The 15,414-nt window shown below is 37.5% G+C and overlaps 2 protein-coding genes across 2 annotated transcripts in view; one reads left to right on the top strand and one right to left on the bottom strand.

The window, feature by feature from the left end:
* The window catches only part of chtf18 (CTF18, chromosome transmission fidelity factor 18 homolog (S. cerevisiae)), a 26,678-nt gene extending 13,487 nt beyond the window's left edge, over window positions 1–13,191 (top strand). The window contains exons 17-22 of the mRNA XM_023286803.3: window positions 930–1,079; window positions 3,965–4,095; window positions 5,732–5,876; window positions 5,981–6,076; window positions 7,246–7,315; window positions 10,577–13,191. Of these exons, the coding sequence (XP_023142571.1) occupies window positions 930–1,079; window positions 3,965–4,095; window positions 5,732–5,876; window positions 5,981–6,076; window positions 7,246–7,315; window positions 10,577–10,698 (714 nt within the window). The 3' untranslated portion in view covers window positions 10,699–13,191. The remainder of the gene's footprint in view (window positions 1–929; window positions 1,080–3,964; window positions 4,096–5,731; window positions 5,877–5,980; window positions 6,077–7,245; window positions 7,316–10,576) is intronic.
* On the bottom strand, window positions 11,119–15,414 carry LOC111579505 (guanine nucleotide-binding protein G(I)/G(S)/G(O) subunit gamma-13-like). Its single transcript, XM_023286807.3, has 3 exons — window positions 15,196–15,414; window positions 11,666–11,773; window positions 11,119–11,556 (listed from the first exon to the last, which is right to left on the bottom strand). Exons 2-3 carry the CDS (start codon window positions 11,761–11,763, stop codon window positions 11,451–11,453), a joined length of 204 nt encoding a protein of 67 aa, XP_023142575.1. The 5' UTR covers window positions 11,764–11,773; window positions 15,196–15,414; the 3' UTR covers window positions 11,119–11,450.

The following is a 15,414-nucleotide window of genomic DNA, read 5'->3' as shown; positions in this document are numbered from 1 at the left end:
GAAAAAGACAGAAGAAAGCTCAAATTGGTGTTTAAAAAGAGGATAAAAAATATTGAGCCCAGTGTGAAGAGGCTAAAACATAGTAGGAGTCAATATAAAGAGAATAAAACACACTGGAAACCAATGTAAAGAGAGTAAAACATACTGGGAACCAATGTAAAGAGAGTAAAACATACTGGGAACCAAAATAAAGAGACAAAAATAACTGGAAGCCAGAATGAGGATGAAAGAATAATGAATCTGAACACTGGCAGCTGACTAACAATTGTACATCAAAGTGTAAAGCAAATAACTTTCTGTTGCCACCAGGTAGTGCTATGACTGTGAATGTCTTTTGGCATATGGATGTGATCAGGGCAGGATCATGATCAAACATGTGAAGTTTGAGGCAGATTGGAGCATGCACAGAGGAGTTAGACAGCACTTCCTGTTTCATGGCCACGCATCAAATTTGAAGGGCCTGCCATGGCCAGGCCCTTTGACTGTTGTGGAATATTTTGAAAACTTTTCATCATTAAGGCTTGTTGTATAAACTGGCCAAATCTGACATCTCTTGGAGTTACACATTTTGAGTTTATAGCTCTTGAAAATGACCAAAATCACCAAAAATCAAACAAATAATTCAACTTCCTGTTGGATTTAGGATAAGGCTTCAAGAGGCTTTTTGTGCTCCCCGATGTGCTGTATATGCTTACCAAATTTCATAGATATCAGTGAAATGTCCTGTGGGGGCTAATTTTTACAAATGTTGCAGGGGGCACTATGGAGCCATTTTGCCACACATCCTATAAAATATAAAATTTTTCGCCACTTCGTATGTGTGTGCAAATTTTCATGCCTTTTCAAGCAAATATACAGGAGATATTTAGGCATAAAACATAATAAGCATTGAGATATCACCGTTCATTCACTCATTGTGTCTTCTCCAGGCCTCCTCCCGTCTCCTCAGCAGCAGGAATGCTTTGTCCACCATGTTGGCCGACATCCCAGCAAGCATCAGAGCGAGGATCAGCCAGCTCAGCCTGACCCTCGATATTCTCACCTTGCTTCTTGACATCATCTGTCCCAAACTACGGCCTGTACGTCAAAGCATTTATAGCAAACTTCTCTCTGTTAATGTAGCATGTAACATATCCAGGATTTTTTATTATCTGTATTCAGTACACCGAACAACCACAGTCAGGCTAATTGGTTAGCAACTCTATAAATCAATCAAGGTTTCTGATTGTAGCTATGAGCGCCTTCAAAATAAAGGCGGTGGTAATGAGCAGTCACAAACAGGGACACATCTAGACCTGCATATTTCTCACAAGAAAAACAAACTGTAATCCCAAACCACTATGAAGAATATAAAAATGTAATACAGACTAAATGTCACAAAGCTGCTGCAGCAAAAAAAAACGCCAGACGTGTGAATATTTAATTCACAGGCCTGTAAATGCCTCTGTTCTTTTGTGTGTAAGTTGTTTAAGTGTAGATGTCCTATTCAGATTGACAAAATTACAAATGTAGTTCCTTTATGCTACTCACACGAATACAGTTTTTAAAAGATAATTAAGTACATTGAACTATTTTCATGGTGATAGGGAGGATGAATTTAATATCACATTCACACAGTCTCAGTGTGTGCACCATTTTTATCCTTAATTTTGTGTTAAACAGTTTTGGGAGTAAGTTACTGTAAATTTTATGAAGCTAAGAGGCTTTACTGTTTTAATCTGTGTCTGTTTTAGGATTGTGTTGCTCTACGAAGGCAAATAGAACTATTTAATGGCTTTGAAATCAACTGCAGTTCTTCCCCCTTCACTATCTGTGAGGAGACTTCTTCTAGGCATAGTGATGCTATTTTCCAAGATGGAGAACTGAAGACAAAAATTAAACCTGAAGTTACATCGATAACCTTAAATCCTGCTTTGTAGCACAGACCTGAGAGAAAAGACACATGAAACCCAGAAACAAAATGATGCTGGAGTTCATTCAATATCGATCTGAAACAGTTTGAACTAAAATATTAATATATTTTCATGAAAGGATTTTTTTGTTTGTTTTTGTAGCTCCAGTTAACCTGGTTAACTGAGGCTACAGTCTGCTGTTTGGATATTTAGTCCTGAGGTTAGATTTTCAGCTGAAATGGGCAAACATTTTTAAACTGGGAGTCTCCCACACTCATGAAAGCATATAAAGGCACCTAAAACTTGGCCTGCTGCAGAAAAGTAGTGCAACAAGTTTGAGTAAATCGCATTAAAGCTGACGCTGGTCTCACTGGGTGCATTTTCAAAGCTAGAAGCTGCTGTGGATGGGTGCTGTTGTTTATAATTTCACAGTACACCTTGTATTTTTCTCTTCACAGCCTTTCAGGTCGCAACAATCCACATCATGTAACACTATTTTATCCTAAAGCTCTTCCAATGCAACTGCATTATTAACGCTGTTTGTTAATAACTTAATCGCTGTTCTTTTCCGCCACAGCTCTCCAGTTTTCAACAGCAACATATATAATACTGTTTTTCCTTCCCCCTATAGCTCTTCTGGTGTCACATTGACCCTTAGGACTGTTTTTTTTCTATAGTTCTGCACATACGATCAAAGTTTGCTCCTGTACAACTCAAAGAAAAATGTAAAACTGTGTTTTCTCTTTACAAAAAGTAAATTTCCCCAGTGAGGGATCAATATCTTATCACTGACCGATCATGATGTATATGATGTATTTTATGTTCTAATGATGTGGAACCTTGTACTTGTGCATGTCATATGTGTACATATCCACATGTAAACTCACAAACTTCTCTTTTTCATATTTCTGGAGAGCTTTGCAGTGCCTTTACTGAGGTCCCATCCAACTTATGCTTAGTGTTGGGCTTAGGAGGTTCACATGGGCAGGTTAGGTTAGCTATCTAACAATTCTATAATTTCGTCATTTCATTTAGCAGACGCTTTTATCCAAAGTGACTTACATCTGAGAGTAGATACAGCACAGGCAAGGATCTAGTCCAGGGGTGTGAAACATACGGCCTGCGGGCCAAACCGACCCGTCAGAGGGTCCAATGCGGCCCATGGGCTGACGTTGCAAAGTGAAAAAATTACAGAGGTGAAAATGAGTAGTTACTGTGAAAATATGTAAATATATTGAGCATTGTGTGATACAAGGTCAGTCAGTAGCTTCAGCACAAAAGACTTTGTTTTGGTGGAACCCTATTGTTGATGCACTGCCACAACTTTTATGTATTTTTTCTATATAAATTGTATGCATTTACAAGGCAGGAGGATAACTTAACATTCTTCCTTAATAGGGAGTCAGTTCAGGTGGTCAGGATTGCTACACAGATGTGGAAATGAATGTAAATTTAAAATATTTTCTAGATCTTGACCAGTTGTGATCATAAAGTAAAATACTATGTTGTTCAATTCTAGATAGCTGTGACTAAATGTTTTGTATCTTTGTAGACACTGCGATCTGTAAGTTGTAATGTGTAAATGTTAAACTGAGGCATAATATTGTTAAAATTTCACTTATTTTTCTTGAGAAATTTCAGGTTGTTCATAATGTTTTGCAGAAAGATATTTCATTAGATGTGAACATTTTCAGAATGTACTTTTTTGCTCTAAAACAAAGGGAAATATTTAGAGTTGTGGTTATTTAGAGGTTATTATGATTTTACTGGTCCAGCCCACTTGACATCAAATTGGGCTATATGTGGCCCCTGAGCTAGAATGAGTTGGACACCCCTGATCTAGTCAGTAGAAAACAACCTGGATAAGTGCCATAAAAGAAGTTCAAGTCTGATAGGATTTTATTGTCTTAGCATCTTTCAGAACCTTGGGCATCTGAGAGTGGTAATTTCTGTGCTTCTTTCTGCCTTACCTGTATCCAGCTGCTGTAACACGTGAATTTCATTAATACAGTTTATCTTACCTCAGTAAACACCTGAGTGATTGTTGCTAAAATCTTGTTTTTTTCTTCCAGGTGAACCCACAACTGTTCAGCAACAGAGAGAAAGAGCAGATGCACGAGCTGATCGACACCATGCTGGCCTATAACCTCTCGTACAGGCAGGACCGCACACCCGAGGGACAGTACACATATGTGCTGGAGCCGTGAGTGCGCACACACACACACACACCTACACACACACCTACACACACCTGCTGTGTTTGTGGGCCGTTGAAGGTCACTGCTCTTGTCCACGCTGTGGTTCTCTGCATGAAGGCTTTAGAGAATAATCCCCTGAACACCTGGTATGAATGTGTGATGGTTGTGGAGTTACAGCGGTGTAGGTAGCAAAGGGCACTGGTGGGATACATGTGGACGACAATAGGGCGGAGAGGTTAACGTGGAATGATTAGAGGATGGAATGATGAAGAAGAAGCGGGTGGCCGTCGGAAATATCGAGGAATGTTAGAATAAATGAAAAAACGCACATTTTTGTTGAAATCCGGACTACATTGCTCACTAATCATGAGGGCTTTGGAGGCTGATAGAATGGGATAACGCGGCTTTTATCTCAGCCATGCCACTGCAGGCCGAGGAGGAGCCGAGCGGCCAGGACGGTTCGTTTCTTCAGGCTCGCTGCGACAAAGTGCTGGTCACCAACGACTGGGGTCTGCCTCTAGTGCTCGCTCTGCTGCTGCTGCTGCTGGTCTACACCTTCCTGTACCTGCCCTCTCTGGCTCACCACAACGCCACGCCGTGATAATTCATGGATAAAGACGTGGATGTAAATGTTTGGCATCACAGACAGCAGGATTATTGATTGAACTACTCATTTTTTTAAAAAGAAAAAAAATCAGTTTCAGATTCTGACATTTTTGTGGATTTTGAAGCTGTCAGCAGAGAAAAAGCAGGATAATTCATTCATAGTCTACTGCAGTTAAAAGACTTTTAAGACTGAAAGTTGTTTCTGCTTCTATCTGCTGTATTCTCATTGCTCTGTGGATGATGAGTGTGTAATTCCTGTATTTGCAGTGATATTTTTACTTTTCTGATGTGAATGTGTTTCAAATTCATATATAAGTAAACTTCTAGTAAATGTGACTTGATTTTTCTGACAATTTTAAATAACACAGGACTTGCAGTAAAATATATAATTGTGTTTTCAGTTTATTAGATTTTTTACTTGGTACTAGCCACAGGGTTTATACAATTCTACAATTTTACAATTTAGTTTAGCTTTTATCCAAAGCAATGTACATCTGAGAGTAGATACAACACAAGCAAGGATCTAATCAGGAGAAAACAACCTGGATAAGAGCCATAAAAAAGTAATATTCCAGCAATGCAATTGTATGTCTGTCTGTCTGTATGTATGTCTGTACACACATAATATTTCAAAAAACTAATAATCCATTATGTTAAAGGAGCCAAGAAGCTATTTCTATATAGTTCTACTGATAACACGTCTGATATTATATAATGATTACCTCCAATAAATAGCTGGCTGTACAGCTGTTTTTATGTTATTTATATTAGTCCATCAGGCACTGAGTGACAGTTTACTGATTTGTGTGTGTGTGTTGGATGGAGTTGGAGATCAGCTGTAAGAGGATTAAGGTTTTAGAGAATGACAGATTCAGGGTTTTATTCTGGAAAACTCAAATCATGGCACCAAAAGTGGAAGCTTTTGTTATTTTGCAATCTAACAGGGTTTCCCTTTGTGTCGGCTGCATTGCATCACGAGTGTGTTTGTGGTACTCCCATTGTTTGTATTTAGCTGTTTGCTGTGTGTGTTTGCAGGCGTGTGGAGGAGGTGGCGAGGTTTACCAGCCTGCCTCCGCGCCGCCAGCTGACGTATCAGGCCAAACAAACCATCAGCAGAGAGATGGAGCAGGAGAAGATGAGGAGGGCCGAGCGACTGATGCTGCAGCGAAACCCTGCAGCGGTGAGATGCCAAAGCAGGTTTTACCCAGCAGACTGTGGGTTTGTTACCAGAAACCAGGTCGCCATATGTGTGAATGATTACAATCTGCTGTGTCTGTGATGTAGAAACAGGAAGAAAAGAAGAGTGCTGGTCCTAAACCTGCCAGGAATCATCAGCAGAGGTTGGAGAACATTGTCAAGCAGACCACAGTGGAGACCAGGGTGAGACACAAACACTTTCTTTAGTCTGGTAAAGCCAACTCTCATTCGTTTGCCTGGTTTGTTTGAGTGAGCTCAATGTCGAACGCTTGTGCAGAGCAAACAGCCTTTCTTTTTTATGTTTCCAACATTATCATTATTTTTCAAGATATACACGTAAAAAAAAAAAAAAAACAACAGAAAGAACAAAACACATCAACAAACACCGACCGCTCTTATCATTTAAAAATGACATTGTTCTCTACAAATTTAACAAAGGGTCACCAAACTTCTTCATAGTTTTATTCTAGTGGCAAGTTTAACATTTGTTTTATCCAATTTGTAATATGTGCTCTGTAAATCTTTTTACAATTTTGAGCTATCACCTTTATAGCATTTAAGAAGCTCTGAGGTGGTCAAGCACCCACCTTCACTGAGTCATGACCCAGGAAGGGCTATGATGAGGAGAATACACTCAGTTATCAAAACCAAATGACACAACCTTTTCTCAAAATGGAAGCAAAAAGCTCACAGGCTGGTGATTTTGGGAGTAACTGTGTATCATTTTATGGTGTAAAACAGACAAGTTCAGCCAATTAGAGGAAAGCTAATCTTAGATACCTTCTGGATGGACCATTATCTGCAATCACTCATCAGGACCTGAAAGGATCTCACGAATTCTGTGGAGATGTAACCGAATCAACTCAAACCTTAACCAAAACAAAAAACAAAACTAGGATTTGGGCTGCAAGCCGTCTTTATGTCCACAAGTGATTAATGCAAGTTGGCACCGGCCGCTGAGAAGCTTCATGTGAGAGATAACTTGGCTACAGCAGCTGATTCAATCATGAAGCTGTTGAATCAGAAACTTCTTGTGTCTTCTGGCTCTGAGCTTCACCCAGCTGTATGTGCTGCGTAGCGCCTGCAGGTGGCACCAGAGAACAGCAGCCTGTTTCCTCTGAACATCAGAGCTTCTCCAAATGAGCCGCAGTGTTTTATAGTTCAGCAACGGAGCCTCTAGAGGGCACAAATGAGGATAATGAGAAGCCACCGGTCCCTCATGGTGAAATTAGGCTAATGAGACATGCGATTGTTCATTGATTTTGACCTTCTTATTGAGGACGGTGTTTTTAGAAACTTCCTGATTAACTCCGTCCTCCTCCTCCTCATCTGTCTGTGTTTGTGTCCTGCAGCCGGAGTTGGACTTCTTCGGTCGAGCTGTGGCCCCCAAACCTCAGAGACCTCAGCCGTCCTCAGAGACAGGTACTGTAGAGACCTTAATCCAAACCCTTGGAAGTTGCAGGATGTTTAGATAAAACACCTCAAAGTGATCACCTGAAGTGTGATATATAACATTTACAGTGTAGCAGCAGCAGATCTGGACTGCTGCCTGCATTTTCCCAACCACTATCATATTTCTGCAGCTGACACACCATGACCTACAACCTCTTTGTTATATTTGGAAACTTAACTAAACTTAGACTTTATTGTCATTGTACATCTACACTACAGGCCAAAAGTGTGGAAGCAACTTCAAATTTCTGTTCACAATGTCTTTCTTAAAACCAGAATGAATTCCATGGATTTTGGGATGTATTTACCTCATGATCAGACTTTGCTTTCATTGATAAGCACCATTTTCCTCAATTTACCTTTAGGTATGCATTGATGTTATCAGAGAATTGCTGAATTAATGTTAACAAAGGAAGTAAGTGCTTAGTTGTAGGGTTGAGAAGACTTTTAAGAGTCACAGCTTCAGTGCAAAAGTAAACAACAAATCACAGTTTACATTATTCACTTTAGCTCTTTGAGAGTTTGCATACAAAAATCCCAATAAATCTCAACTATATCTCTGTAACTACCACAGAAATGTCAAGCAAGAAACAGCTGAATATAGAACCAAGAGTACAGATACAAATACCTGATCATTATAGTAAAAATGTATTCTGATGAGGGACTCTTCATATAATAATCTTGTTTATTTTGTTGCAAAGTATGCCAATGAAACTATGATATTTTTTTTGTACAAATTTGTTCTCACTTCCAAACTTCTGGCCTGTAATGTACAATGAAATGGAAGGTGCAATCCTACTGTGGGTGTCGTTAAAAAAAAAGTTAAAAGACTGGAATAAAATATAAAAGAAATAGAATTAAAAGAACAAAGTGCCTAAAGTGCCCTGGAGTGCAATTGGAAAAAAACTAAATACATTTTTTTTAAAAATAAACAAAAAAAAACACTTATATTTTGTGTTAATATTTGATATTCTTTTGAGCAATTATGGCTCATGCATACAAAATGTTTGAAGAATATAAAAGTATGCGTTAAAATATAAACAATGCATATATTACAATATAAAGTATGTTAAAAATATACAGCAGCAGCAAAAATACTATAATAAATAAAATAATGAAAGTGACCTGTAGAGTTAACAGTGCTGCGAAAGATGTTTGTATATTATAAGAAAGAAAGCAATTGCACAAAAGACTTGAGCAGCATGTTTTCATTCAGCCAGTAGATTAAACAATTTTAATATCTTATTTGTATTTACACCACCTGAAGTACTTACCGTACTACATTTTTAGTCCTGCAGCTCCAGAAAGCCAATAAAATCTCTATTTTTGTTTGGTCTGCAAGATAATTCCAGGGACACAAAAGAAACTAACAGAAAAAACTGTTGGGTTCTCATGCTTCAAAGGCAGACACAGAAAATACTGATTTTACAACGGAAAAGCAGTGTTGCTTGTTCTCTCTCTTGTTCTCAACATGAAGTTAATGTATTCAAATTTTCACTTTTGTGACATGTTTCTGTGACTGCCACTAACAGACACCCAGTAATTCTCATCTACTGCATGAACATTGAGATTTTCTGACAACGTTAAGGTAAGAACAGGATGTTCTGTGAAAGTAAAACTGGTGTCACAGATGTGGCGCTCTGTGGTTGCAGCAATTAAAAGCGAACCCATTAAAAATCCCTAATCCTGCTGGAAATGGTGCATCCCGGAAATTGATCGACGGCGGAAATGTAGAGCTGTTTGTAGGTCAAAGTAGAAACAACTAAAACGGGAACAGCTCTCGATCCCCTTGATGATGAACCGGACTTCCGTTTGAGTGCGTCACTACTCTATAGTTTGAGGGAATACACTCGGAACCGGTTGTTATCTTGGTCTGTACATGCTCTGTATGTTTATATTTTTTTCCCTCTGTTGTAAAGTATAAAATATTTTCATAATCATCAAAGATATACAAAAGCACAGCTAGGTACAGTTATATGACTTAAAAAAAGAAAAAAAGTCACAAATGTAGAAAAATCAAGCTCCACAGATTCACAAAACCTGTAATATTCAAACATACACAGAAGATGATATAAAGAAAGAAGCAGGAAAGAACTGTATGGGACAGTGTAGTGTTCCAACATTAAACAGGAGGGCCAAAAAACGAAGGAAATATGCACATGTGAACGTCATCCACACACACATCTTACATTTTAGATGACAAAGTTGATGAGATAAACCTTTATTAATTCCACAGTGGGGATAATTTTCATTGTTCCAGCAGCAAAAACAGTGCAACCATTTAGAAAATGTAGTACAAACATAAAAAGTAACCAAAATAAACCAGGATATACATAAATGCTAATTATAGAAATAACATTATTGCAAAGATTATTAGCTATATTGCACAGGTATTATGTAAAACGTACCTATGTAGAGTATGTTCTAGTGTAAGCATGAAAAATAATAAATATTGCACAGGATATTTTAAAAGTCTGGAATATTCATGATGTCATTAGAACTAAATTTATGATACACTGGGTTTTCTTCTACCCTTGCACATTATTTGCACTTAAACAATTCTACATTCTTATTCCACTGCATTTTATATTTTTCTTATTGTTTTTTTTTTTTTTTTTAAACTCTACTGCATATTTCTGCTTATTTATCTGTATTTATGGTGGTGGTAGCTGTGATGATTTGTTTACAAAAATCTGTGGAATCTTAGAAAATAAGAGGAAAAGCCCATTAAATGTTCCCACAGCCCAAAACAAGCCAACACAGATTTTTCTCCTCATATAAGACAATAAAAAGCTACTTTACACTGGACCAGTTCATTTTATCAATTTAAATGATTAAATTAAGCTGAATTAGTTGACTTAATTCTTCTACAAGTGTTTTGATGATTGTTTTAAGCTAAAATGTCAGAATCTGTTGCCATATTTGTCAGACTTCTATGATGATAAACTGATATTCTTTAATGTCTGATCTGTTGGTCAAGCAAAACAGGAAGTCTGAAGAAATGGAACTGATTGTGATTTCTGATGTTTTTTAACCAGTTGAATCATCGAGAAGCAGATTAGCGAATTCTGAAAAGAATTATTAGCTAGCAATTAGTGAACCTGTTTTCAGTCAGTTTTATTAGAGGAAATAGTCAATCTTGCCACGTTACTTTAAGACTTTTTGGCTCCTCTGTTCCCTCAACGAGGCCTGAATGAATAAATGTAATAAAAACCTGTTTCCTCTGTGCAGGAGAGAAGTGTGCAGTTGTGGCGATGGGGACGGCGGTGGGCAACAGCGACGTGTGGTTCCGCTTCAACGAGGGCATGTCCAACGCCGTCAGACGAAATGTCTACATCAGAGAGCTACTGTAACACTCACGTGCACACACACGCACCGTATGCACGAAAGTATTTGGACACCCAGCTAAAGACGCCAGTTTATGAAAAGAATTGTTGAAGATGAAAAGGATCTCAGAGTTTTCTGGAAAGAAAACTCGTGAGTGATTTAGTTGAGTCTCAAATTGAAATGTCAAAGAAGACCTGCACAGACAATTAATGCAACAAGAAAATCTCTGCAGAAGAGACACCTCAAATAGACTAAGTAAACTCTTTCCTCTGTTAACCTGCACTTGGGAAATGTTTGAAAAAGAGTAACGTTCAATTGTTTTAGTGTCCACGCCGCATTGTCAAAATTCCCCTTCATTAGAACTAAAAACCATCTCCTGGTTTCCACGTGTTTTTGAGCATATCTGCCTCGTATTTGTTGTAACGAAATCACCCACATCGATGCTGTTAAATTCAAAACAGTCTTTATTTGGATTGACAGTGTAAAGAGCCAATAAAAAGGGTGTCGTTGAACATTTGTTCGGCAGTCCGTCAAAACAAACCTCTAGAAAGCTACTCGGTGCTGTACAACTCACACACACACACACTTGTCTCCACGTAAAGTAACAGCATTCAGGAGTCTCCAAATCAATAAATAACAAACATGATCATAGCAATAAAGTGTGTGAGAGAGAGAGTATGACATAGTGCAGTGTGACCGTTTAGGAGTGCATGATTCTTTAGTTTGGATGCATCCGTGATTGTGTGTGTATCCGTGTGTGTGTGCATGTGTGTGATCATTAGAGGATCACACACTTGCCCTTCTCCACCCAGGGGTTAGCTCTCATCAGCTCGGGGTTCAGAAATGGATCTTCACAAACGCAACCCTCGATCCACTTCACCAGCCTGCAAAAAAACAAGAAAAGCACACACTATCAGCACTGATACGACATTCAGGACCTCACAAAGTGTGTGTGTGTGTGTGTGTGTGTGTGTGAGAAAGACAGAGACGCACTCGGTAACAGTGATGGAGGATTTCTCTCTGTTGATTGCCAGCTGATACTGAAGGCTCTCCACTTCTCTCCTCATCTGTGGGACGTCTAACTCCTCCATGATGCTACTGCTGTTAAAAAAAAAAAAAAAACACAAACGTAGATCATTTAAAAGTCTTGTTTTATTGTTTGGTGCAAACCCAATTAAAAGTCACACTCTGTGATAAAAATGCCAATAAAAGGCTGAAAGAACACGTGTGGAAGCTGCTAAATGCTTTCTAAGAAGTGATACGTTTAATAGCCAGACTCTAATATCTATTACGATCATTTAATTTTAGGTTTCTCATCTTTTAGAGAGTTTACAGCTCAAACAAATATGTCACTGTGATGCAGTAGTTTACAGACTCTGACTAATTTGCATCTACAGGTCAGAACAACACAATAACAGACACACAGTAGCAACAAAATGCTGAACAACCTGCTTCCAAACCCAATTTAAGGCCCCAATCTTTAATAAAAAATGCAAATGAAAGGATAAAAAGAAGTGAGAAAGCTGCTATATGCTTTATAACAAGTGATAAGCTTAATATCAGGACTCTAATATCAATTAGGATCATTTATTTTTAATGTAAATGTCACTGTGCTGCACCAGTTTACAACTTGTAGCTAATTTGCATCTACAGTCCCTCACCAAGTCCAAACAACACAATAACAGGCAGCACATATACTGTAGCAACAAAATGCTGAACAACCTGCTTCCAAACCCAATTTAAAGTCACAATCTGTGGTAAAAATGCAAATAAAATGATGAAAGCATGCATGGAAGGTGCTAAATGCATTTTAACAAGTGATACGCTTAAAGACAGGACTCTAATTTTACCTTTTTTTGTATTTCGTACTTAGTTGTTTTTCTGATTACTGTACAATGAGAAATAAGATTCAGTGGAGTCAAATTCCTTATTTGCATAGAAACTTGGCCAATAAAGCTGATTCTAACATCTATTACAATCATTTGTTTTCAAGACATCTCATCCAAATCAAAATTCATCAACGGCTGCTTTAACTTATTGTTTTGCCGTTCTCTTCTGCGTAAAAGCAAAACCAGTAATTCTGCTTGTACTCCAGGATGACAGGAGTAAATAAAGCATTTGTCGGACTATTTTTAGCAGCGGATTAATGTAGATTTGATGTCCAGTTGAGTTCCGACAGCAGCAGTGTGATGTATGTGGGACTGAGTCACAGTAAACTGCAGAAAAGTGGATCATGATGAAGAAACTAATCGCTGATGACTTAAATAGATTTTAATCCACAATGGGAGGACATTGCACCAAGGATCACACTATAGCAGCACTGAGATACAGAAATAATGTTTGCTTGGATTATTTAGGTGTATTTATAGACATTATTATTATTAATTAATGATTCACTGTATTTCATTTTTAATATCACATCAACACCACTTATACAGACATAAAAACATTTTACATATGAAGCATACAATGTTATTTAGAAATACAATTTAAATCTTACAAATAGACCCACAAAAATAGCAAATGGCAATTTTATAATATAAAGTAGATTTTAATAAGTCAATAATTGACACTAGTGAATAAATAGGTGTTTTTATGATAATTTTTTGTCATACTTGAAGATATTTCCCTGTTTTACACATTTGTATTTTTATTGTGTAATATTGTAAATAATCCAGTGGCAGTAACTGGAAATTATTGCAATAAAAATACAAATGTGGTAATTATTGATTTGTTCAGAATCTTATTTATAAGACTGTGATTTGCTGCTAAAGGAAATCTATTTTTAAAACCATTTTTCTAAAGCATATAATGTTTGATATGTCAAATGTTTTTATGGGTGTATTAATGGTGTTGACTTGGTATTAAAAAATGAAATATACTAAATGATACACGTACAACATTGTAAATAATCCAGTGGCAGTAACTTTCTGTTGATACTCCAACACACAAAACTCTCAACTCTGTCTCAACTCTGCATGTGTAATTTTTTTAGTAAAATTATTTACTAAAAGAGATACAGTAAACAAAGATAAATATGAATTTGATTTATAGCAACACTTTTTATTTATTTCTGTAGATATATATAGTTAGTGTGAATTATGTTGGCAAAGATAATTATCTAGTTAAAGATCTGATATCATTGCAGCATTATTATACTACATCAGGTACATGTATAGTGGCGTAAAAACACAAAGTTAATGTACAAATACCTAAAAAAGTACATCAGTTTCAGAGTACTAAAGTGTAATTTTGAGGAATTTAACTCTCTACAGTTGTATTTTAGGTGTAATTTATTTAAAGAACTCTTTACAAATCTATTTCATCAGACAAGTGTGCAGGACAGATTAAAGTGACAAATTTTTTTTTTTAGCATAATTATTTACTAAAAGAGGCAGTAAACAAAGTTAAATCTGAATTTGATTTATAGAATTTTTTATTTTTTGAATTTCTCTAGATATGATTATATCGTTTATTCTTAAAGTCTGAATTGTCAGGTCCATGTAATGGAGTAAAAACATAAAGTGCAAATACCTTAAAAAAAAAAAGCACATTACACTTTGTTTATGTGTCTTTGATTGCCAGAATGGTTGAAGTTGCACCGTTTCAGAGTACTAAAGTGTGATTTTGAAGTATTTAACTCTCTACATTTGTATTTTAGATGTAATTTATTTAAAGAATTGTTTATATATCTGTTTCATCAGACAAGTGTGTAGAAGGATGGATTAAAATGTCTAAAAAGGCATTTTTTAAAATAAAATTATTTACTAAAAGAGACACGGTAAACACAGTTAAACAGGTATTTGATTCATAGCAATACTTTTTTTTCAAAAATTCTCAAGATATTGTGATCTTATAGTTAATTCTTAAAAAGTCTGAACTGTCAGGTACATGCATAGTCGCATAAAAACACAAAGTTAAAGTACAAATGCCTAAAAAAGAGTACTTTTCACTTTGTTTGTGTCTTTGGTTGCCAGGAAGGTTGAAATTGCACAGTTTCAGAGCACTAAAGTGTAATTTCGAGGTATTTCACTTGAGGAAAACACGCTGTTTTTACATGCTACGAGCTCCACTGGCCTTTATTTCTACTGATTGTAAAATAATAAAGGAGCCCCACCCTGAACACAGACAGACTGAGGCCCAGATGAGAGTTCAGACCAACCATCTCCCATCATCATCATCATCTCTCATCCTCTTCATCTTTCTAATGGATCTAAGTAGGTCGCTGGCCGGTGTCTGTCTCCTCCACCAGCATCCATCCAGCTGCTCCATGAGCCAGCAGGCCTCTATCATTAAACCTCAAAAACGCCTAAATCTCACATCCATCACCACCATTTCCGAATGTCAAACCATCAAATCCCCTCATTTTTCCTTTAAAATAATAACAAATCGAGTGCAGGAGCCACAATAGACCTTAAACTCATTTCTAAAAGGAAACAGCAGCTCAGGCGCAGATGTGTCGTGATGGTAATAAGGAGGATGGAAACGCGCAAAAAACCGGAGCAACAAACTACCGCTCTTACCGTCAGGACGAGCTGGTCGGTTCGATGAGCACCCCGGCGGATAGAGAGGCTTTCTTTTTTTTAAAAAAAAAAAAAAAATCCGTTGGAAGCGGAGAGTCGGTGTCGTTTCTCCCGGCAGAGCAGTGCGGCGTCAGTGGGGGAGGAGGCTGCGTGTGTCGGCTGTCGGCGGCGCAGAGGCAACTCCCCTGCGCTGCGCTCCGGATGCGACTGGATGCGCAG

The sequence above is a fragment of the Amphiprion ocellaris genome, chromosome 4 (genome assembly GCF_022539595.1).
Source record: "Amphiprion ocellaris isolate individual 3 ecotype Okinawa chromosome 4, ASM2253959v1, whole genome shotgun sequence".
NCBI lineage: Eukaryota > Metazoa > Chordata > Actinopteri > Pomacentridae > Amphiprion > Amphiprion ocellaris.
Note: the sequence above shows the minus strand (reverse complement) of the source record. Positions and strands in the feature narration are given on the sequence as shown.

Coding starts and splice junctions, on each gene's coding strand:
- LOC111579505 (XM_023286807.3), bottom strand. CDS start 11,763: ATGGAGGAGTTAGACGTCCCACAGATGAGGAGAGAAGTGGAGAGCCTT. Junction 11,557..11,665: donor TCCTCCATCACTGTTACCGA/GTGCGTCTCTGT, acceptor GTTTTTTTGCAG/GCTGGTGAAGTGGATCGAGG.